The 23,657-nt window shown below is 39.8% G+C and overlaps 1 protein-coding gene and 1 long non-coding RNA gene across 4 annotated transcripts in view; one reads left to right on the forward strand and one right to left on the reverse strand.

Moving 5' to 3' along the window:
• Window positions 1-9,940, forward strand: part of LOC139758142 (putative helicase mov-10-B.1) — a 93,741-nt gene extending 83,801 nt beyond the window's left edge. For 2 of the 3 annotated variants that reach the window (XM_071679292.1, XM_071679293.1), the window contains exon 23: window positions 1,512-9,940. In XM_071679292.1, coding sequence (XP_071535393.1) covers window positions 1,512-1,582 — 71 coding nt within the window. In that variant the 3' untranslated portion in view covers window positions 1,583-9,940. The remainder of the gene's footprint in view (window positions 1-1,511) is intronic. The other variant, XR_011714770.1, reaches the window with a different exon arrangement.
• LOC139758143 (uncharacterized) overlaps window positions 1-22,918 on the reverse strand; it is a 42,175-nt gene extending 19,257 nt beyond the window's left edge. Inside the window, exons 1-2 of the long non-coding RNA XR_011714771.1 lie at window positions 22,702-22,918; window positions 22,035-22,235 (exon numbers count right to left, since the gene is read on the reverse strand). This is a non-coding gene — a long non-coding RNA (uncharacterized lncRNA). The remainder of the gene's footprint in view (window positions 1-22,034; window positions 22,236-22,701) is intronic.
• Window positions 22,919-23,657: the final 739 nt, after the last annotated feature.

Consider the following 23,657-nt stretch of genomic DNA (forward strand, 5'->3'; position numbering starts at 1 on the left):
TACAGAGGCAAAGGGGATAAAAGCGAGTGCTCAAATTACAGGGTATAAGTTTGTTGAGTATTCCTGGGAAATTATATGGGAGGGTATTGATTGAGAGGGTGAAGGCATGTACAGAGCATCAGATTGGGGAAGAGCAGTGTTGTTTCAGAAGTGGTAGAGGATGTATGGATCAGGTGTTTGCTTTGAAGAATGTATGCGAGAAATACTTAGAAAAGCAAATGGATTTGTATGTAGCATTTATGGATCTGGAGAAGGCATATGATAAGAGTTGATAGAAATGCTCTATGGAAGGTATTAAGAATATATGGTATGGGAGGCAAGTTGTTAGAAGCAGTGAAAAGTTTTTATCGAGGATGTAAGGCATGTGTACGAGTAGGAAGAGAGGAAAGTGATTGGTTCTCAGTGAATGTTGGTTTGCGGCAGGTTGGGTTGGTCCATTCTTTCATCTGTTTCCTTGCGCTACCTCGCTAATGCGGGAGACAGCGACAAAGTATTATAAATATAAATAAATAATCTCTCTTACCCTTCATTACCTACTCAATCAAACCACCTCACACCACATATTGTCCTCAAACATCTCATTTCCAACATATCCACCCTCCTTTGCACAACCCAATCTATAGCCCATGCCTCACAACCATATAAAATTGTTGGAACCACTATTCCTTCAAACATACCCATTTTTGCTCTCTGAGATAATGTTCTCGCCTTCCAAACATTCTTCAACGCTACCAGAACCTTTGCCCACTCCTCCACCGTGTGACTCACTTCCACTTTTATGGTTCCATCCGCTGCCAAATCCACTCCCACTATTCCTTCAAACATACCCATTTTTGCTCTCCGAGATAATGTTCTCGCCTTCCAAACATTCTTCAACGCTACCAGAACCTTTGCCCACTCCTCCACCGTGTGACTCGCTTCCACTTCTATGGTTCCATCCGCTGCCAAATCCACTCCCAGATATCTAAAACACCTCGCTTCCTCCAGTTTTTTTCTATTCAAACTTACCTCCCAATTTACTTGTCCTTCAACCATACTGAACCTAATAACCTTGGTCTTATTCACATTTACTCTCAGCTTTCTTCTTTCTCACACTTTACCAAACTCAGTCACCAACTTTTGCAGTTTCTCACCCAAATCAGCCACCAGAGTTGTATCAAAAGCGAACAACAACCGAGTCACTTCCCAAGCACTCTCGTCCACAACTGACTATATACTTGCCCCTCTAAAACTCTTGCATTCACCTCCCTAACAACCCCATCCATAAACAAATTAAACAGCCATGGAGACATCACACACCCCTGCCGCAAACCGAAATTATCATAATTTTTTGCGGACTTTTTATACACGTAATAATGAAATATCGTGGGGATTTTGGTTTGTGCGTGTATAGGTTCATAATTACTAAGAGGTGTTCTTGTAGGAATAAGCTGTTACATTTGTTCTAGTTGTCCTGACATACTGTTAAGTGGATTTACTTTCATTCTCTTCTCATGTTTTATTTTTTTAAGGTCCTGTACTTGGAGAAGATGTGAGTGCTCGGGAATTAGCAGAAGCCCCAGAATGGCGTGTCGAGTACTAGGTATTGATGCAGATATCCTACTTTGGTTCATGCTAGAGGCCTTGCACAAGTCATGATCCAACCAACATGACAATCATAATGTTGAATTGTATGGACAGTTATATTAGGCTTACCCAGTGTGTGCTGAATAGACTACATAAACAGTAAGTTGTGCTCATCCACAAGCATCATCAGATCTGAATATTTGACTTTGATAAATTGATTATTGAGCTTTAGTTTTTGTAATGAAATTTCTTTGATTGCTTTTTCATAAAGTGATGCTTAAAGACAAACACCAAGGGCTTAAAACACTAGCCTGGATATCAAAAGTCCTTGGTTCATGGATCCTGCAGCAGCAGTGTCTCCATATACATGTCTGATATAACTTGTGTTATATCAGACATGCCCCATTCAGCTGAGTTATGAATATGAACCGGTTCAGGATAGTTTGTTAACCAGGCTTGAAGTTACATTGTTTTTTTACAGTGCATGGATTAATATCAAATTCACTCCTTACTTCTGCATATTAATTGTCGGTTGATAAGACTTCAGGAGGGGAAATTGTTTCTTTATTATCTTGTAAAACTTTTGTGTATACCAGTCTATCCCTGATGCCCGTTCCTTCCAGGAACACCCTTAAGGGGATGACCTCGGCAAGAGAGTATCCGTAACTGGTGAAAAGCCAGTGCTGTGTCATAGGCTTTGTGCCTCACCCTTAAAAGGCTACTGGGAGAGGGCAACTGTAGTGCTGTGTTCCTACCAACTGTGTATGCCTAATGTTCCAACCTAGTACTTCTACCAACTACTTATATATATTTTTTTCTATGTAATGCTCCTGTATAATGTTTCCACCTACATCTGTCAATTATATATATTCCTGCCATTTTGTCAAAAAGGTAGGTCTAGGGTTAGTGCATAGTGTTAGCTGCAGAAAAATCTTGTTACAAAGAATGAGTTGTGCGAGTTAAGTGTTGTCCAGTGTTTTTGTGTGACAAGGAAGAATTATCTGTTTGTGGACAGAATGCCAGATACATTTGTAGGTGAAGCAGAAAGAAAAGACAGCTATATAGGTCAGAGGAGTGTAACTTAACTTCTGAAGTGTTAACTTACTACACATTTGTCACTAACCCTCTCAATACCCAGAGGGTAGCACCAGTAATATACCTCCCTTGTTGGTGGCTGCCTCTCGGCTGCTACCTTCCATGCATATATGTGTAAGGGATAGGGGAGAAAGAATACTTCCCACTTATTCCCTGCATGTCATAGAAAGCAACTAAAAGGGGAGGGAGTGGGGGGCTGGAAATCCTCCCCTCCCATTTTCTACTTTTTTAAAGACAGGAACAGAAAGCAGGGCCATGTGAGGATATTCCCTCCTAGGCTCAGTCCCCTGTTCTTAACACTATCTAGCAAATGTGGGAAATGGCGAATATGTATGAAAATATATATTTTTAATACTTAATTGTTGTTTCCCGCATTAGTGAGGTAGCGCCAGGAACAGATAAAGAAAAGCTGTATCCTCTCATCCTTTCTGTATCTCATGTGCATTGCACTGAAATCACAATTCTCTATCCACAACCAGACCCCATAAACCTATCCATGGTTTACCCAGGGTGCTTCACGTACCCAGGTTCAGTACAGTGACAGCATGTTGACCCCAGTATTCTACATTGTTCCAGTTTAGTCTATATCCCTTGCAATTCTTTCACCCTCCTGCATGTTCAGGCCCCTTTTGTTCATAATCTTTTTCACTTGATCCCTCCATCTCCAGCTTGGTCTTCCCATTCGTTTTTTTCCTCTTCTGACACTTGTATCCTCTTTATCAACCTTTCCAATCTCATTTTCTCCTTATGTCCAAACTATTTCAGCACACCCTCTTCATCTCTCTAAACCACACTGTTTTAATGATACCTCTCTTAGCTACAAGAATGGATGAAGGTAGGTAAATATGAATACATACATGTGTATACATGTCTGTGTATATATATGCTATGTATATGCTGATATGTATATGTGTGAAAATGAGTGGATGGGCCATTCTTTGTCTGCTTCCTGGCGCTGCCTCGCTGATGCAAGAAACTGCAATTAAGTATAATAAATAAATATATGTTTATTATGTATCCCTGGGATAGGAGAGAATGAATACTCGCGTATTCTCTTTGTTGTAGAAGATAAATAAAAGGGGAGGGAGTGGGAAGCTGGAAATCCTCCCATCCAGTTTTTACTTTTCCAAAAGAGGGAACAGAGAAAGGGTCCAAGTGAGAATTTTCCCCTTTAAGACTCCGACAGTCCTCTGTTTTTGACGTCGCCTTGCTAAAGTGGGACATGGGGAACATGTATGAAAAATGTATTTGTTATTATATTATCATTATTATACATAATTGCCGTTTCCTTCATCAAGGAGATAGCGCCAGGAAACAGACGAAGAATGGCCCATCCACTCATATAAACATATATATACTTAAGCACATACATACGCACATATACATATCAACATATATATACACATATGCAGATATTACATATGTACACATGTACATATTTATACTTGCTAACCCACCCCACAGTAAAACAGCATCGCTATCCCTTGCTTCAGTGAGGCAGCGCCAGCCACATCTAGGCCCCACAGACCTTTCCATGGTTTACCCCAGACAATATATTGTAAATATATTGTTAGTGAAAGAAGAGAGAGGCATTTGGATGATTTTTGCAGGGAAATAGTGCAGATGACTAGGAGATGTATAAAAGAAAGAGGCAGGAGGTCAAGAGAAAGGTGCAAGAGGGGAAAAAGAGGGCAAATGAGAGTTGGGGCGAGAAAGAATCATCAAATTTAGGGAGAATAAAAAAGATACTGGAAGGAGGTAAATAAAGTGCATAACATAAGAGAACAAATCAGTGAAGGGGACTACTGGGAAGCTAATAAGTAGTGGTGAAGTTCTCACGAGGAGATGGAGCGAGAATTTTGAAGGTTTGTTGAATGTGTTTCATGATAAGAGTGACAGATATAGGGTGTGTTACTCGAGGTGTTGTACGAAGTGAGAGGGGTCAGGGAGAATGGTTTGGTAAAGAGAAGAGGTAGTGAAAGCTTTGCAGAAGATGAAAGTGGCAGCAAGACGGCAGGTTTGGATGGTATTACAGGGGGGTTTATTAAAAAAGGGGGTGACTGTGTTGCCGACTGGTTGGTGAGGATATTCAGTGTATGTATGGCTCATGGTGAAGTGCCTGAGGATAGGTGGAATGCATGCATAGTGCCATTGTACAAAGGTAAAGGGGATAAAGGTGAGTGTTCAAATTACAGAGGTACAAGTTTGTTTAGTATTCCTGGTAAATTATATGGGAGGGTATTGATTGAGAGGGTAAAGGTATGTACAGAGCATCATGGATTGAATCATGGCATGTGAAGCATCTGGAGTAAACCATGGAAAGTTTTATGGGGCCTGGATGTGGAAAGGGAGCTGTGGTTTGGGTGCATTACACATGACAGCTAAAGACTGAGTGTGAACGAATGTGGGCTTTGTTGTCTTTTCCTAGTGCTACCTTGCATGCATACAGGGGGAGGAGGGTGCCATTTAATATGTGGCAGGAATGGATGAAGGCAGTATTTATGAATATGTACATGTGTATATGTTTGTGTATGTATATGTATTTATATTTTGAAGTGTGTAGGTATGTATATGTGGAGGAGGCTGGAAATCTTCCCCTCATTTTTAATTTTCCAAAAGAAGGAACAGAGAAGGGGGCCAAGTGAGGATTTTCCTCAAAGGCTCAGTCCTGTTCTTAACCCTACCTTACTAATGTGGGAGATGGTGAATAGTATAAAAAAATATATATATATAATATTTTTTTTAATGAAAAAAAAAAAATATACCGGGGGTCGACGTGCTGTCAATGGATTGAACCAGGGCATGTGAAGCGTCTGAAGTAAACCATGGAAAGTTTTGTGGGGCCTGGATGTGGAAAGGGAGCTGTGGTTCCAGTGCATTATACATGATAGCTAGAGATTGAGTGTGAACGAATGTGGCCTTTGTTGTCTTTTCGTTGTGCTACCTCATGCACATGTGGGGGAGATTGTTGTCGTTTCATGTGTGGCGGGGTGGCGACGGGAATGAATAAAGGGAGACTATGAATTATGTACATGTGTATATATGTATATGTCTGTGCGTGTATATATATGAATATGTTGAGATGTATAGTTATGTATATGTGCATGTGTGGAAGTGTATGTATATACGTGTGTATGTGGGTGGGTTGGGCCATTCTTTCGTCTGTTTCCTTGCACTACCTCGCTAACGCGGGAGACAGCGGCAATAAATAAATAATGAATCAATATATGTATATATATTCTGTTTCCTTGCACTACCTCGCTAACGTGGGAGACAGCGACAATAAATAAATAATGAATCAATATCTGTATATATATATATATATATATATATATATATATTCCTATCTTATGAGTCCATGGAGAAAATTATACACGATAAGTTCCCAAGTGCACTTTCATGTAATAATCACATCATCAGGGGTGATACAAGAAAGAAATACAAGTCAGCTGATATACAATGAAGAGATGTAGCTAGGACGCCATTTGGTAAAAACATGATTGTCCTAGACAGACAACAGGCGTATCATAAACTTATGTGGACAAGAATGGGAACTATTTACAATTTTTTTATACAATAAAGCTATTCAATTTGTATAGACCTTCACTAATATTAAGGATATAATTCTTTGTGTATTTAATAATAGAAGATTCAGTGATATTTCTCGTGGTATTGGAGTTAGAGTTAATAACCAAGATGGCATTGCTCCAGTCAATACAATGATCATAGTTTTTACGTGATTAAACAAGGCATTTGATTCTTGTCCTGTTCTTATACTATATTTATGTTGCTCAAGTCTAACAGAAAGGTCCTTACCAGTCTGCCCAACATGAAAATTATCACAATTTCTACATGGCATTTTATGGATGCACCCAGGAGAATTTTCTGGCGAGTTCCTGATTAAGATATTCCTTATAGTATTATTGTTGCTGAAGGCAACATTTACATTAAAGGATTTAAGCAACATGGGAAGTAAAGTAAAATTATTATTCATATATAATATGTATATATATTATCCCTGGGATAGGGGAGAAAGAATACTTCCCACGTATTCCTGCGTGTTGTAAAAGGCGACTTTAAAGGGGAGGAAGCAGGGGAGCTGGAAATCCTTCCTTCCTGTTTTTTTTTTTTTACTCCCCCCCCAAAAAAAAACAAGGAACAGAGAGCAGGACCAAGTGAGGATATTCCCTCTAAGGCTCAGTCCTTTGTTCTTAACGCTACCCCGCAAATGCAGGAAATGGCGAATATAAAAAGAATATATATATGTGCAACAATCACCACTTATCCTGGGGATGAGGGAGAATGAATACTTCCCATGTATTCCCTACATATCTTAGAAGGTAACTAATAGGAAGGGAGCAGTGGGCTGGAAATACTCCACTCCAGTTTTTACTTTTCCAAAGGAACAGAGAAAGGAGCCAAATGTGGATATTCCCTCCAAGGCTCAGTCATCTATATGTAACACTACCTCGCTAATGTGGGAAATGGCAAATAAGTATGGAAAAAAAGTATACATATATAGTAAATTTAAGTCTTGGAAAGGGGTGAATATGTAGTCTGTTGGGGATGAGGGGGCCTGGGAAGAGAGTCAGTTGTTTTTTCGCTGATGATATAGCACTGGTGGCTGATTCGAGTGAGAAACCGCAGAAATAAACCATTATTATTTTTATTTGAAAAAAAAATAGTTTGCTTGATATGCTGTGGAAATATTCTTGGAGTTCTTCATTCTGATAGTCTTAGTTAAAAGCATATGGCACTTGTAAACAGTGATTTAATAGGTTATAGCTCTACATCAGTTCAATCAGAAAATTAGGTGTTGTCAGATTTTGTTTGCACAAAGTTGTACCGAGTGTCAAGAATTATATTGGTGAGGCTTTATCATTGGGAGTACAGTCTTGTCATAGAACTTCTCATTTCAAAAGAATCCATCATTTCCGTGCTACTGGATATAGTGCTCCCTTGGAGCTGCAGAAGTTTATGGAAAGGGGTTTTAGGTAATACCAGAACCCTTACTTGAGAGGAACCTTGTGATAATCATAAATGAATAAAAAAAATTTCATTGTTGGTCATAAGTAACTTTTTTAGAATTTGCCACCAATTTGCAAGAAAAATTATTGGTTACCTCACTGCAGGGTTAATAGTGGACTGTCACAATATAATGAACTTTCATTTTCATTCTTGGTAGAGGTAAGAGGCTTTTTGTTTTCTTTACATTCCTTGTAGGCATGAATCGGCCCCATATTTCACATGAACATTTTTTTGTAAAAGAAATTTTAGGGTCATTGATACCAACCAGAAGTTCTCAAGCATTCCTCTTCCTATAGTTATTGCAGGGTGGCACGTGTAAATTATAGTTTACTTCACTTTAAAACATTTAGTGAACATATAATTTTAATATTTACATAATGCACATACTGTAATGTATGGATCTTTTAGTATATGCAGCACACGTGGAGGGATTTGGGAGATGTAGTTGAATTGTATTTTATGAACAGGTGTTTTTATAAATGAAATTAAATCACAGGGTCTACTAAACCATATCTTAAGAGGACCTGAGAGGTATTATCACTATTAATGACGTTATCTGTAATTAAATATTTATATGCCTTTTAGTTACACATATATTCGTAATATTGTATTTTTGATTTTTTTGGGGGGGGACCTAGAATTAAATTTTATGAGTATATTAATTTTTCTTGTATGAGACTCCTATTCAGAATATGAATAGGTTTAATTTAATTTTTTTTTTCTTACATATGTTAATGTCTTCTGTATTATGAATTAACATATATGTAATAAATTTGTGTTTGCTCTCGAGTCCATATTTTCTTGATGTCAGAGACTAGTTTTCTTTTTCCATATTGGGAATTTTCTTGTTATATGTCAATATTTTCATTGAAATTTTATCTTGTTTTAAGATGTTTTAGGTCTTTGAGGAACTATACCAATTTTTTTTAAACTTTTTAATCACATATTAAGTCACAGTCTTTGCCAGTTTATAGGTGGAGCATGAAATGGAGAAATAGTAAACTAAATGTTTTTATATTTTTTGCCAATACTGTCTATTTCTTATGCAAGCTGATCCTACTAACCATCATCTTGGTGGCCAGAGTATTGCATGTATATCATACTTGTTCAGATTTAATCCCTCAAAATCTGTTTACTAAAGTGTGATGGTTTGGCACTCAGAAAAAACAAAGCTGTGCCAAAACTCAAGACAGTAGTGGATAGTTCAAAATTCACTTCAAATTCTTCTCTCCTGTAAGTTTACTGTACAGGAGACTTTAATTTGAAAAAAAAAAAAAAAATGGCAAGATAGATTTTTTTTTAAGATTGTGCAAAATATAGTATGAAGTCTTAATTACATGTGTGAAGCAATTTGATAAGCTGTGCCTGTCATATGCTTTGAGAATAAACAAGAAATCCACCTGTGCTCCTGTATCTTATATCTGAGACAACTTTTGGCCGTTGTGGTGGACTTTGTTGTTTAATGCGCACATGGTTTGCCAGGATGTGGGCTAATCTCATCATAGCTGTTATGGTCCTGGACTACAATGCATCTCATCACCTCACTTTTGAGATAAGTATATATGAATCATACAAGTGAATAACTTAAAAATTAATAAGAACAATACACTATGATGTACCTGGTTTTGGATCTCGGGCTTGCATAAAATAATATTTATCATGTACCTGTGAAACAGCATTATCAGTCACTGCCTTGACTAGTATTATAATTACAAAATAATGCCAGTATAGCAGTAAAAAGGAATGAACAGAAAGGTTTGCCAATATCCTATGTAAAAGGCAGTGATAGACAATGCAAGTTACTCTTGTATGTATAGCAATTTGTGGCAGGAGAGATTGTAATTCATGCCACTGTGCCTTACACTTTAGAAACGTTTTGGTTTCAAGGTGTACTTTTCGTATTTGGTGTATACTGTGATTTGCATTAACAGCATTTTTCTTGCCATTTGCAAGACTTAAAATGCTGTTGAATTGATTCCAAAGTGGGCTTGTATTTTCTTTGATAGTCTATTTTTTGTATGAATACAGCTCAGAAATGCAATGTATGTTTAAAAAGCTCCCTTTATTTTTAAAGCACAAGATCTTTAGCTGTGAACAGCTGTTTTTTAAATAAATATCCTGGGCATGAAATAGTATTAATTTAAATTACTGTATTTGGTGCAAATGTATGATCTTAATGTTTTCTTTTTAAAATCCCATTTCTTGAAAGTGTTCTTGGAACTTCATTTCTAATAAAGGCGATCTTATTCAGTGTAAGTTTTTTAATATAATTTTAGCCATACAACCTAACAGGCATGATCTGAGATGTAAATGTACCCTCTTTCACCATTAAATGAAGTGTCACATGTATGATATGAAAAAAGTTATGCTTGCACAGGTATGTGAACCAGGGCATATGAAGCATATGTTGTTTGTGTTGGTGTGACTTGGCTGGTTTATTCATTTTATAGGAAAGGTAATGTGCTTGTGTGATATCTTGTCTGGTCTCATGTTATTTAATGGTTGTGTTGGTGTGCTGTCCCTGTGGTGGTTGTACTGGCATGCTGCCTGTCATGGGTTTGTTAGTTTGGCAGCTGTGATGTGGAGTTGTAAGATGCCAGTGTTAGTGTGGTCCTTTGACTGGAATGGTAGAACTCTCTTCTGAATGTTTGGTGCCTGTTATGGTATAAGAGATATGCTGGTATGAAGCTTTGTATTAAGTGGAAGTACAGGTTAGAAGGCTGGGTGTGTATTGGTTGTACTGCCTTGATGTTTGTTAAGGTTAGATGGTCATATGTGCGGTTGTGAAGAGTGGACAATTGAGCCGAGTGTCATGGTTGTGAAGATCATGTGATTAGTTCTGTGTGGGTATGTTGTTTTAGCAGTTTTGGTTTAATGAAAAAGAAAAATGTCACTCAAGGCTGCCCCCAAGTTTAATGTTGTATGCCACTAGCACAGCATCCACTACTGTAAGCAGATGCCACTACAGCATACAGTTCTATGTAACCACTTTACCAGAATGTACAGCAAGTCTCCAGATGACTGTCAAACATCACTGTAATTCTAGATATCACTATATTTCAGATATTCCCACAGGTAAACAATGCCAGACATCATCCCTAATGTAAATAGTACTAAACATCACCAAGGTAAACAGTCAGACCACTATTGTAAACTGCCAGGCATTACCAGTGCTTATCAGGAGGGTTAGCAACAACTGCTTAGTGAGCCAGCACTGAAGTGGTTGTCAAGATGCACTCCTGACCCTAGTAGCTGCCTTTTCTTTCATCCTCACCCATAAATGAACTATTGGCATTCCGGTCACAAACATACACTCTCCATTTGTCACACAAAACACTTGACAATACTTAACTCAGACTGGTCATTCTTCATAACTATATTTTCCTGTAGTTAACACTTTGTGCTAGCCCTGCCCTTTGGCAAAATGATAGGATAATAGGTTGTAGTAGTAGTAGGAATACTAGGTGGGAGCATAAATTATTAGGTTGGAACATCAGGCAGGAACATTAGGCAGACACATTAGGTAAAAGTAGTCGGTAGGAGCCTCTGCAAACAATATGCTATAAAGTTGCCTTCTGCCAATGGCCTGTTAAGGGTAAAGCACTACAGGCTATGAAGGAACACGAGTCCAACAGTTATAGAGACACTTGCCATGGACATACAGAATACTGTGAACAGCCCTACTCTTCACCACTTAACATATTTTCTAGCATCAATGACAGGTAATGCTGTGACTATTCAGAATTTTTTACATTAGCCATTGGCATGGCCTCAACAGAGGTATAATTGATGCTACAGAGCTTCACACGATTTGGTGAAAATGTGTGCATAGATAAGCGAATGAATGAACAGAAAATTATACATGATATTATGGTACTCGTGGGGATATGGGGAAAAGAATTCTGACCACATATTCCCCGCATGTCTTAGAAGGTGAATAAAAGGGGTGGGAGCAGAAGGCTGGGAATCATCTTTTCCTGATTTGCTCTACAAAGAGAAGGAACGGAGATGGGGGCCACGTGAGGATTTTTCCCTGTTGATGCTACTTCTCTAATATGGAAAATGTTGAATATCTATGAAAAAAATTAAAGTAAGATCTTTTTCATTCCTACTTGTTTGCCATTTGCTAATTCCCACACAAGTGATGTAACACCCGGAACAATGAAAATACAGCCTCAGTTGCTTATATTCAATCCAGCCGTCATGTATAATGCATGAAATCCCAAGCCATTTACCTACAACCAGGCCCAACACTCCTTTCTGTGGTTTACACCAAGTGCTTCATATACTCTGCTTTGTTATGTTGTTCCCTGTATTCCACACTGCTCCAAATTTCTCAGTTCCATGCATGCCTCACACCCTCCTGTCAAGTTCATTCCCCAGATGAAGCTTCTTTCACTCCATCCTTCCATCTCCTCAGTTTCCCTCCTTGTTCCTCCTGCATGTTACATATGTTCCCTTTTAGTATATTTATATATATTTTATTATTTATTTTATTTTGCTTTGTCGCTGTCTCCCGCGTTAGCAAGGTAGCGCAAGGAAACAGACGAAAGAAAATGGACTAACCCACCCACATACACATGTATACACATACATGTCCACACACAAAAATATACATACCTATACATCTCAACGTATACATATATATACCCACACAGACATATACATATATACATGTGTACATAATTCATACTGTCTGCCTTTATTCATTCCCATCGCCACCCCGCCACACATGAAATAACAACCCCCTCCCCCCTCATGTGCACGAGGTAGCGCTAGGAAAAGACAACAAAGGCCACATTCGTTCACACTCAGTCTCTAGCTGTCATGTAATAGTGCACCAAAACCACAGCTCCCTTTCCACATCCAGGCCCTACAGAACTTTCCATGGTTTACCCCAGATGCTTCACATGCCCTGGTTCAATCCATTGACAGCACGTCGACCCCAGTATACCACATCGTTCCAATTCACTCTATTCCTTGCACTCCTTTCACCCTCCTGCATGTTCAGGCCCCAATCACTTGAAATCTTTTTCACTCCATCTTTCCACCTCCAATTGGGGCTCCCACTTCTCCTCGTTCCCTCCACCTCTGACACATATATCCTCTTGGTCAATCTTTCCTCACTCATTCTCTCCATGTGACCAAACCATTTCAAAACACCCTCTTCTGCTCTCTCAACCACACTCTTTTTATTACCACACATCTCTCATACCCTATTATTACTTACTCGATCAAACCATCTCACACCACATATTGTCCTCAAACATCTCATTTCCAGCACATCCACCCTCCTCTGCACAACTCTATCCATAGCCCACGCCTCGCAACCATATAACATTGTTGGAACCACTATTCCTTAAAACACCCATTTTTGCTTTCCGAGATAATGTTCTAGACTTCCACACATTCTTCAACGCTCCCAGAACTTTTGCCCCCTCCCTCACACTATGATTCACTTCCGCTTCCATGGTTCCATCTGCTGCCAAATCCACTCCCAGATATCTAAAACACTTCACTTCCTCCAGATTTTCGCAATTCAAACTTACCTCCCAGTTGAGTTGTCCCTCAACCCTACTGTACCTAATAACCTTGCTCTTATTCGCATTTACTCTCAGCTTTCTTCTTTCACACACTTTACCAAACTCGCCAACCTCTGCAGTTTCTCACCCGGATCAGCCACCAGCAGTGTATCATCAGCAAACAACTGACTCATTTCCCAAGCCCTCTCATCCACAATAGACTGCATACTTGCCCCTCTCTCCAAAACTCTTGCATTCACCTCCCTAACCACCCCATCCATAAACAAACAACCATGGAGACATTACGCACCCCTGCCGCAAACAGACATTCACTGGGAACCAATCTCTTTCCTCTCTCCCTACGCGTACACATGCCTTACATCTTTGGTAAAAACTTTTCACTGCTCCTAGCAACTTACCTCCCACACCATATACTCTTAATACCATCCACAAAGCATCTCTATCAACCCTATCATATGCCTTCTCCAGATCCATAAATGCTACTTCAAGGCTCGGGCTTGGTTGTTTGCATGTGCATGGATGTAAGCAGAATGAGAAGAGACATAGGTTGTATGTTAAGGGAAGGGAGGCATAGGATGTATGTCAGAAGTGAAACTAAGGTCTAGAGGAAGGGTAAGAATAGTTTAGGTATGTCCTAGGGAAAAGTCAAAGGGTTACCATGAGGGCGATAGCCAAGGAAGGGGTAACGTGAAAGGAAGTGGGCCCCAGCCTGGTGATGGCAAAAAGTGAAATTGGATTCTGTGAGGTGGGAGACTTTTAGTACTTGTGCAATTGGAAGAGAAAGGGGTGGAGAGAGATATACGTGAGTGTTGTGGGAGGAACTGAGTGAGCAAGTCTGCAATTTTGATGCGAGCGATCAAGTATGAGTTGAAGGGTGTTTTGAGTGCGACAGTGGGTGATGTGGTGGTTGAGGGTATAACTAGAGTGAACTGGGGATACACAGTGGTTGGAATGAAAATGGTGAACATGTGAAATTTTGTGCTGAAAAAGGACTGGTAATTGGGAGGGAATACCCGATTTAAAAGGAGGAACACGCATAAGTACAGTAGGTGCGTGGGAAAGATGGTGAACAGGCATTACTGGATGATGAACCAATTGATGGCCATGCGAGAGATATTTTACTGGGTGAGAGTATGCTTACAGCAGTGGTTCCCAACCATACTAAAGGGTATGAGAAGCGTCATCAGGGGGTCTGCGAGTAACATTTTAAAATGCAAAGAGATACGATCATTGGCCCGTTTCACTTCAGCACATAAGGCGAGCTCAAAGCTATATTATCTTAGCAAGATTCATCAATAGAATTAGAATTAACATAACTCTTCTAATAGAAAAATGAATCACAGCTGAGAGCATGTAATGCCTTACATTGAAGCCAAAGAGAACACCTATTGCTTTTAAAGGTCAGGATCCACTAGCTTAGGGTAGAATCTGGAGGTCGCTACCTGGTGTAGGCGAGGATGAGAATTTGTAGAGACTCCAGTAAAAGAGGAAATAACACAGATGGAAAAAAGGAAGTAAAAGTGAATGAGCTTGGAAAAGAAGGCTTATGTGAAAAGACACCAGGAGATTGTGTGATGAATGTCAAATGGTTAAAGTGAGTAGAATTAGGGAATAGGCAAGAAAAAGGAGGTATTTAGGGAGAAGTGTACGGCATGTGGAAGGTGGGTATGTCAGAAAGAGTAGCGAGTAGTGCAATGAGAAAGTTATGGTAGTTACTTGTGAAGGAGATTGAATGATTGGGAAATTTGTATTACCGGAGTTTTGCAAGAGGAAGCAGCAGGAGATCAAGAGGAGCATGCAGGGAATGAGAAAGGGCAAATGAAAGTTGGGATAAGCAATTGTTAGCATAACTTAAGGGAAATTCAGAAAATGTTTTGAAAGGTCTTTAATATTACGGGGAGAACAAAAGGGTAGCATCAGTGAAGGTGGAAGATGAAGTGATAACAGGCAGATATGTAGCTGAATATTTTGAAGGACTGTTGAATGTTTTTGACGATAAAAAGGTGGCAGATGTTGCATGTTAAGCATGGAGAGAGAGAGAGAGAGAGAGAGAGAGAGAGAGAGAGAGAGAGAGAGAGAGAGAGAGAGAGAGAGAGAGTCTTGGCAAGTGTTTTGATGAAAAGAAAAAGGTGGTGAGATTTTGTGTTAGATGAAGTGTGACGAAAGTCGCTAGGGAGGACGAGATTGCAGATGAATCTCTTAGGTACTGATTGCGTTGTTGGTTAGTTAGGATGTTTGATGCATGTATACGTTATGGTGAGGCGTCCGAGGACTGGCGGGGAGCCTGTTTAGTTCCACTGCATAAAGTGAAAGTGGGACAAAACGGAATGTTCAACTTGCAGAGGTACATATTTGTCGAGTGTACCTGGGCAGGGTGTACGAGATAGCGGTGTGATTCAACAGAGGGTAGTGACGCGCTCGGAGCATCAGCATGGGCAAGAACAGTGTAGATTCAGGAATAAGACGTTACACCTTGGTCTCATCAGCCACTCTACTGTGCACGTGCCGCTTGGAGGCATACAGTGCCCAAAGTGTAAGTGGCGCAAGCAACTAGCAGCTGTAAGGCGCTGTGAAGGGTAAGTACAACGCATAAAGTATTCAAGACGATGTATCATGTTAAAAGGAAAACTCATTAAACACCTGACATGCCATCGGTTCCCAGAACACAATCGCAGTAGGCAAGTCCTGTAATACTGTTTCACTCGCATCAACATACTGGAAACAACAGGGGATGAAACAGATGACTAAATACAATGTGTCAGGAAAATAAAATTCCATGTCTGTATGTTTGCCTATGGATAACCGTCTTCTTCATGTGTGTGCAAAGTAAATGATATATGTAACAACCCGCTAAATGGTACAGAAAACCGTGTACATCAATAACTAATTATAAAACTACATATAATTTGCTGTCAGTGACAAACTGTGCACGTACAGACCTGTAATGCGTAAATTTATTACTAGATATGTTGTACTGGTTATTCAAATAAAACGGTGCACATGCAAATTTTTCACTTTTCCTCCAGACTCAAAAGACTGAGTATGTAAATGAAAATTGAGAACAATGAATATGGCAAGGAATATAAAAATGAAAGGTGATGAAACACTTTTTAAAAAGTACCAAATATAAAGCGTGTGGATTATTCTTTAAATTTTTGACTTTAATAGAATAAATAAACTAAAAATTATAGTATACCAAACTAATATTAACTATATACTCTGGGCAGAAAAGATAAGAGTAAATCTCCAACTTGTTAAGTTATAAATCCAACGAGCTCCTAAGCAAGGATAAAGTTGAGTAATTAATGTAGTTATCCCTATCATCATCACTGTTTTCTTTGACGAAAATTCTTAACGTTTTCTACGACTCCAGCTAATTGGATTCCCTGCAGACTTAGCTATTCCTGTAAAGTGGGGTTTCCAAGAAAGAGTGGATGTTACAGTAATGTTCGTTGAGTAAAGAGGTGGAATTACAGATACGTAAAAGGAGAGAAGAGGGTTGTGAGGAGTTTCCGACAAAGAGATAGGTGGAGACTGGGTCTTGAAGGAATTAAACTTAAGATTTTGTGTACACAGATAAAGTAAGAGAAGAGGGAGCAGAACTGAGGGATGTGGATGAATGCAATGTTGAGTCTTCACCGTATGAGTGCACTGGATTATTTGTAGAGGTGAGGAAATCGTTGAAAAGGAGAAAAAGTGTAGGGGATAAGACACAACCTTGAGGGACACCGCTGGTGATGGAGAAAAGCGGGGAGGCTGATCCACCGGAGAGGAATGATATGAAGGTGCAAAGTGAGGGAGGGAAGCCAAAAGAGGGGAACTTAAGAGATGAGACCCCGATGCCACACCCTGTCAAAAGCCTAAGATATGTCAAGGGTAACTACACTTGACTTCCCCAGATCTTTCAGGGATGATGACCAGACATTAGTAAGAGGAAAGAATATCACCAGTGCATCTCACTTTACGGAAGCCATACTGGTGATCAGAGGGAAGACTTGTGATTTTCGAGGTGTTTAAGGATATAGGAGTCGAGGAGGGATTCAAAGACTTTGGAAATGGTAGATGTCAAAGCAATAGGACGATAGTTAAAGGGGGTCAGAACGGTGACCATTCTTAAGGGATGGGATTGATCAATGTATGCTTCTAATGAGAAGGAAAAGTTTTGTTTTTTAAACAGATACGGAACAGGCAAGCAAGCACAGGCGCAAGTTCAGAGGCACAATCTTAGTACACGGGGATGGATGCCATCAGAATCACAAGCCTTGCTAGTGTCCAGAGAAAGAAGCGCTTTTAATACAGTACAAAAAGAGATTGAGGAGAGGCATATGATTAGTAAGAGGAGCATCAAGGGGCGAAGGAATGTTAAGAGTCATCCAAGGTAGAGTTAGAGGAGCAACGGGAACCAAAGAGAGTTGCTTTGTCTACAGGAGAGGCAGCTATAGCACCGTCAGAGTGGAAAAGTGAAGAGAAGGTGGAGCGACAGAAGTTGTTAGAGATGCTCTTAGCTAAAGACCAGAAAGAACCATCAGTGGATGACGAAGGGAGGTTATCACACTTCCTTTCAGTAAAAGAACGCTTCGCCTTACGGATAGCGGAATGAAGAACGTGAGTGCTTCAATCCCTCCACCATCCGTATGGGAGTAATTCAACCATTCTCTACGGTGAACGTTGAAGTCCCGGAGATAAGAGGATTTCGGCTTGTGGGTGAGAGGTTATAGAGTTTGTAGATATAAATGAGCAATAGGCGAAAAAGAGGAAAAGTGTGGAAGTACAAAGACAGACCTTAGCCACATAACGTCAAGGTTTGGAGACTCAAGGTCCTTAAGGCATGCAACTGGTGAGCTGATGTTGGAATAAGCAAAAACACCACTTAAAAGGCGTGTACATTATTTTCAAAATTCTTAGGTAAATCAATACAATAAATCTACTGAAATAATTGTAAACGAAACTGCTGTAAACTACATACGCTGGCTGGAAAATATATGCTGAAAACTCCAACTCGTTTAATCATAAATCCTCCGAACTCCCACGTCGATAAAGTACATTATGCGCAAGTTATCCCTATCAAGAAGCCTATTTTCTTTAACGAGAAATATTAACGTTTTCTATGATTGTTAAATTAGTTGGATCACCTTCCGTACGATGCCGCTGAAGCTCTCGACGATATATAGAAAAAAAAAAAAAAAAGAGCAAGTGTTACCCCTCCTTATTCTATCTTCGTGGTGTTGAATGAACTAAAACCGTCTTACTGTATGACACGAACTGTTTGTCAACCCATAAGATCTAGGAGTATGAAAGATAACATACATAACGCCATAACCAACCTGCGTAATATTAACGCTATGATAACGACAGCTGGCATTATTCTTAAACCGCCTCATTTTCCCTATTATGGATATGAATGCTGAATACTGATTATCCTACTTAATATTTCACTTTACAAGACAAGCCATTCTTCACTAAACCTGCGATACACTCTCGAAATCATTACTTTCACAATCCCCAAGTTTCGGACACACACACACACACACACACACACACACACACACACATCTTAATCAGGAATTCACCAGAAAATTCTCTTGGATGCATCTGTAAAGTGCCTTGTGGAAATTGTGATAAATTTTATGTTGGTCAGACTGATAAGGATCTTTCTGTTAGACTTAAGCAACATAAATATAGTATAAGAACGGGACAAGAATCAAATGCCTTGTTTAATCACGTTAAAAGCTATGATCATTGTATTGACTGGAGTAATGCCATCTCAGTTATAAACTACCTATTACCAATATCGTTGAATCTTCTATTATTAAATGCACTTCGGTTATAAGTACGAACAAACCTCGGTCGATCTCAGACAAATGAACATTGGTATCAGGATTGCGTCTAGGTATCATTTTGGTACGAAATTAGCCAAAAAGAAAAAAAAATTCAAATCTAGGAAAGTATTGTATTACTTTCTGTTCTTGGGCAACGTAACCAAGTATTAGTTTCTGAGTAACGAGGCAGTTACAATGACCCAGTACACCTGTATCCTGCATATCATTTGCATATCTGCTTAAAGTTTGAAGACGATGATACAACCCTTCAGTTAAATGTCAGCTTATCTTACACAGCGGTCGTACATTAACGCTTCAAGGTCGTCCTGTCGTGGTCAAGGGTCGTACTGTTCTGCTCAAGGGTTACACGTCTTGCCTAAAGACCGTGCGTCGTGGTCAAGGGTCGTGCTTTTAGGGGTCAATCACATAACCTCAAAATGTTACTGACGCTCGAGATAGCAAGGCTGTTCGAGCTTTAAGCCTATCAACAACAAGGGTCATTACGGGCCGTCATCGTCAACCCCCTACTACCAACCCACCCCCCCAAAAAAAAAAAAAAATAAAAAAAAAATAAATAAATAGATAAATTAACAATCTAACATTTTCTTCAGATGTTAAAACATAATTCTAAGACCACATACACTCATGGTGTGCGTGGCCCATGTGGAGTGCGAGATATCCCTCTCATCAAACTCCAAAAACTCCAATAAATCCTTGTATACCTTTTTTGTGGAGGTTAGGGCTCCGAGGAAAGTAATAAGATTGTTATTAAAGACTTTGAGAACAAGACGACATTGACTGAGCGCCTGCCAAAGGGAGCTCACATTATGGAAGGCTCCTAACTCATCGTTATCATAATCCATCAGAGAACCAGGCTCCTCCACCCCCAGACCAATCCCGCATAATGAACAAGTGTCAGCCCAAGGAATTTTACCGGGGCATTTCCCCCAGTGGCGTCTTACGTAGGTCGATGGTCGAACATGTGGGGGTGAACGAGGCCCATTGGGTACGAAACCGTAACAGGTAAATAGTGGAACTTGTCAGTAATACAATATATGGGTGAATCATGGACTCGAGGACAATGGAAGAATCTATATCATGCACATCAACTCAAGGACGATAGAAAAAAAAATCTGTACAAATGATTTGTATGGATAATTTCATCTCCCTAATGACAGGACGACAGAAATTAACACGACCAATCCACAGTGACAGAACAACCCAGAGTTTACATAATGACGTTAACAGAACAAGTACTTTACACAGAAGGCTGAGAATACATCTACTGCAATATAACAAGGATCAAGACTTGTCTAATGCTACACAGCAAGGCCAAGAACATGTCTTAAGCTGCATAACAAGGCTCAGAACACGTCGTTACACGAGGCTCACATCACGTCTAGCGTTTCATAACAAGGCTAGTTAAATGTCTAACGTTACATAACGTGGTGCAGAACTAGTCTCATATTACTTATCAAAGCTCAGAACATGTATAATGTTCCACAGTAAAGCTCAGAACACGTCTAATAATGTGACGCGGATTAGAACATGTCTAGCGTTTTATAAAAAGGCTTAAACATTTCCGATGTCACATAACGAAACCAAGAGCATGTCTAATGTTACATAACAAAGCTCAGAACACTTGCAGTGTTGCACAGATGGCTCAGAAAACGTCCACTGTTACAGAACACGGATTCGAACATACCTAACGTTGCATAACAAGGCTCAGAACATGTCTAATGTTACATAATAAGGCTCACATAACAAGGAATGGTGCGTGTTTCTACCCACCACTTGTGAACACACGCACACACACCTACTGATGGACAACACCTTATTTCTCTAAGCATGACCATACTGTTCTTGAACATATATACAAGCTTTGGTATGATGGTTTGGCCTTTAAGCTGATTCTTAATCAAGGGTAAAGTTAAAGGACAGTTCCCTAGCTTAGTGGAGAGCAAGACCTGCATACAGTTGGAGAAATTCGAGGGGGAAAAATATATCCAAAACATCACAATGACAAAACATCAATGACAAACCCATTACCATCCGAGTTCTAGTTAAGCCAGAGTCTCTTTAAAGACGCGAGTTCCGGCTAAACATAAAATCCCAGGAAACGCAAATATCAGTTAAATCTAGTTCTTGATTTAACCTCAGCCCAAAGTACAATTCACTGCCGTTAAACCAGAACAATGATCAATCAAACGTGCGCCTATAACACAGGCAATTACATAAATGTTCAGAGGGTAAAGAAACCGTGTATTGTCTCTGAAACGTGTTCCAGTTGAGATATGAGCATTCGAAGCTCGATTCACTCTGAAATACAACACTTTAACCAGGCTGTAGATTCGTCATCAATGGCAAATCCCTTACACATATTGACGTTATTAATTCCTATATAGAGAGACTGGAGGCTGTAGGTACAACTACGTATGTACAACAGTACGAACTATTACAACAGGATGCTATTTAGGCTGTCCTGAGATCCGCAAATCTGGCTAGCTCTCTCATGTTCGTAAAATGATTGAATCCCATGAATAATTTTGCTTTCTTTTAACAATGACCGATATAACACGTGAAAACGCCCAAGTCAAGTCCATCTCGCGTGAAAAAAAAAGTAAAAAAAATAGAAATTCAGTAGGGCTCCTCAGGAGTCTGGAGATGCAACAGTCTGTCTATCGTCTATGATAATAATGACTCTGCTGTAGGACAGCTCAAGTGTCCTGCGAAACTTAACTGCCTAATCAAATGCATTCTCAACTGAACGAGACCAGCCGAACGATGTCGTACGCACTCGCAGCAACGCTCTATTTCCGGTTGAAACCTACATTAACAGTCGGTACATATGATTGTAACGGTATCCAGCAAGAAACATTATGCTAGATGGTGGAACTTACATGATGGCTTTCAAGTGGGACTGACTGTATCCTGCATACCCGGACAATAGACTATGCTGATAGCGTAACAATCGTACACTCACCTGTGTGTTCTACGTTTCCGCACGTTAGCAAGCTCGCGTATTTGTAGGGCCAAACTGTTTGTCCAGACAACACAGCCTGCACAAACTCCAGTCTATCATAGGAGTTAAAGCGTAATAGTAAACTTGAACGCCCAACCACATCCAGAGCTACGTTTACTATCTGAAGAAACGATCGAGTTGCCACTTTCATTACACAGAAACCTGTGGAGGTAAAAGAGGGATCAATTAAAATATTCTTTGCGTCTACTCGTTACATACATATTGATTACATGGCTGGCATATATTTGGTTAGAACTGTTAGCATCCTTACCTAATCTACATAAAACTAAGTTAACCTAACCTATCATATCCTAAGAAAAAGGTTGTGGGGAAGGGGAGGTCGAATATTCTGATGATCCTGATACATTATATCTTACGTGTGTATCAAAGAACCTATAACTAAAAGAAGTTTAAGCCCTTGAAATTCAGCCTACCTGCTGGCCTAACAAGTGCACTCCGATGGTTGCAATAATCGTCTATGACGTCAAAGGGGTTGATGACGTATGGTAAAAATTCTAGCTTTAATAACTGTCTAGCAATCAATAATCATATCTAATACACCCTCAACAGTCACCAATACTTCATGGGTGTCACTAAAAGCATCAATATATGACAGTAGAATGCTCACCTATATTTTGAAAACGTTGTTGGGAGGCAAAAAATTACGGACAGACACCTGCACCCTCCTCCCATGCCTTCCTGAAGAGCAATAACGGCGGTTAAATGGGCCTGGAGCCCAGGTGAGGCTCGCGCGCTAGCTGCACTACTTGTAAACAAACCCACATTGATTCGTTTAACGATGGCCATCCGATGGTAACCCGAGGTAATGTGTCTTGCGTGGCAGGACTGGAGCAGCTGCTAGCAAGCAGAGTTGCCAACTCAAAATTTCAGACGGCGCTAGACTCATTCCCGAAAAGCGCTAAACTTACTAAAATGACAGAGATAAAAAAAATGCTCTTCGAATTATTTCTGCTCTTTGACGTGCCATATTATTGATAACAGATACGACTGACTGCTTTAACACTAAAACACTCACCATTATTCCAGATCTGCTAATTCCCAATCAGCAATCTTTTCGTCGTCGGTGTCCTAGGGTTGTGGTGGTCTACGTGAGGGTCCGGGTTGCAGTTACGATAACTCGTATGGTTTCAATGACCCAGTGTTAGGAAGAAGTATATATTCATAACAGCGGTTTCCATTTCTTCTTAGTCCATACTTGATAGTATTGCATTTAAGCTTTTACTTCACGATGTTTGTATGACTAAAGATAAGCTGTACATCAGCGTTGGAGGGAGGCAATGTCACCACAGTCAAAGCCAACTCAGAGAGATCACTGCAGGGGATGTTCTCCTGTTGCATCCTTGTGCGAGGCTATTTCAGCCCAGAGTGCTATGGTGCCGCCAGTGTCCCATTTCCACAATACACGATAAAGCTACCTCCACGGGAACTCAATGCGTGTGAAAAATTTCTTCGTTATCAGTAAACATCTTTGCTAATTTTAGTATTCCAGGCTTTATGGAATGCAGGAATATACTTGAACTCAGTGATGACATTAACTGTAACACTTGGACATTGTCTGGCAAA

This window comes from Panulirus ornatus, chromosome 29 (assembly GCF_036320965.1).
Source record: "Panulirus ornatus isolate Po-2019 chromosome 29, ASM3632096v1, whole genome shotgun sequence".
NCBI classification, from domain to species: Eukaryota; Metazoa; Arthropoda; class Malacostraca; order Decapoda; family Palinuridae; genus Panulirus; species Panulirus ornatus.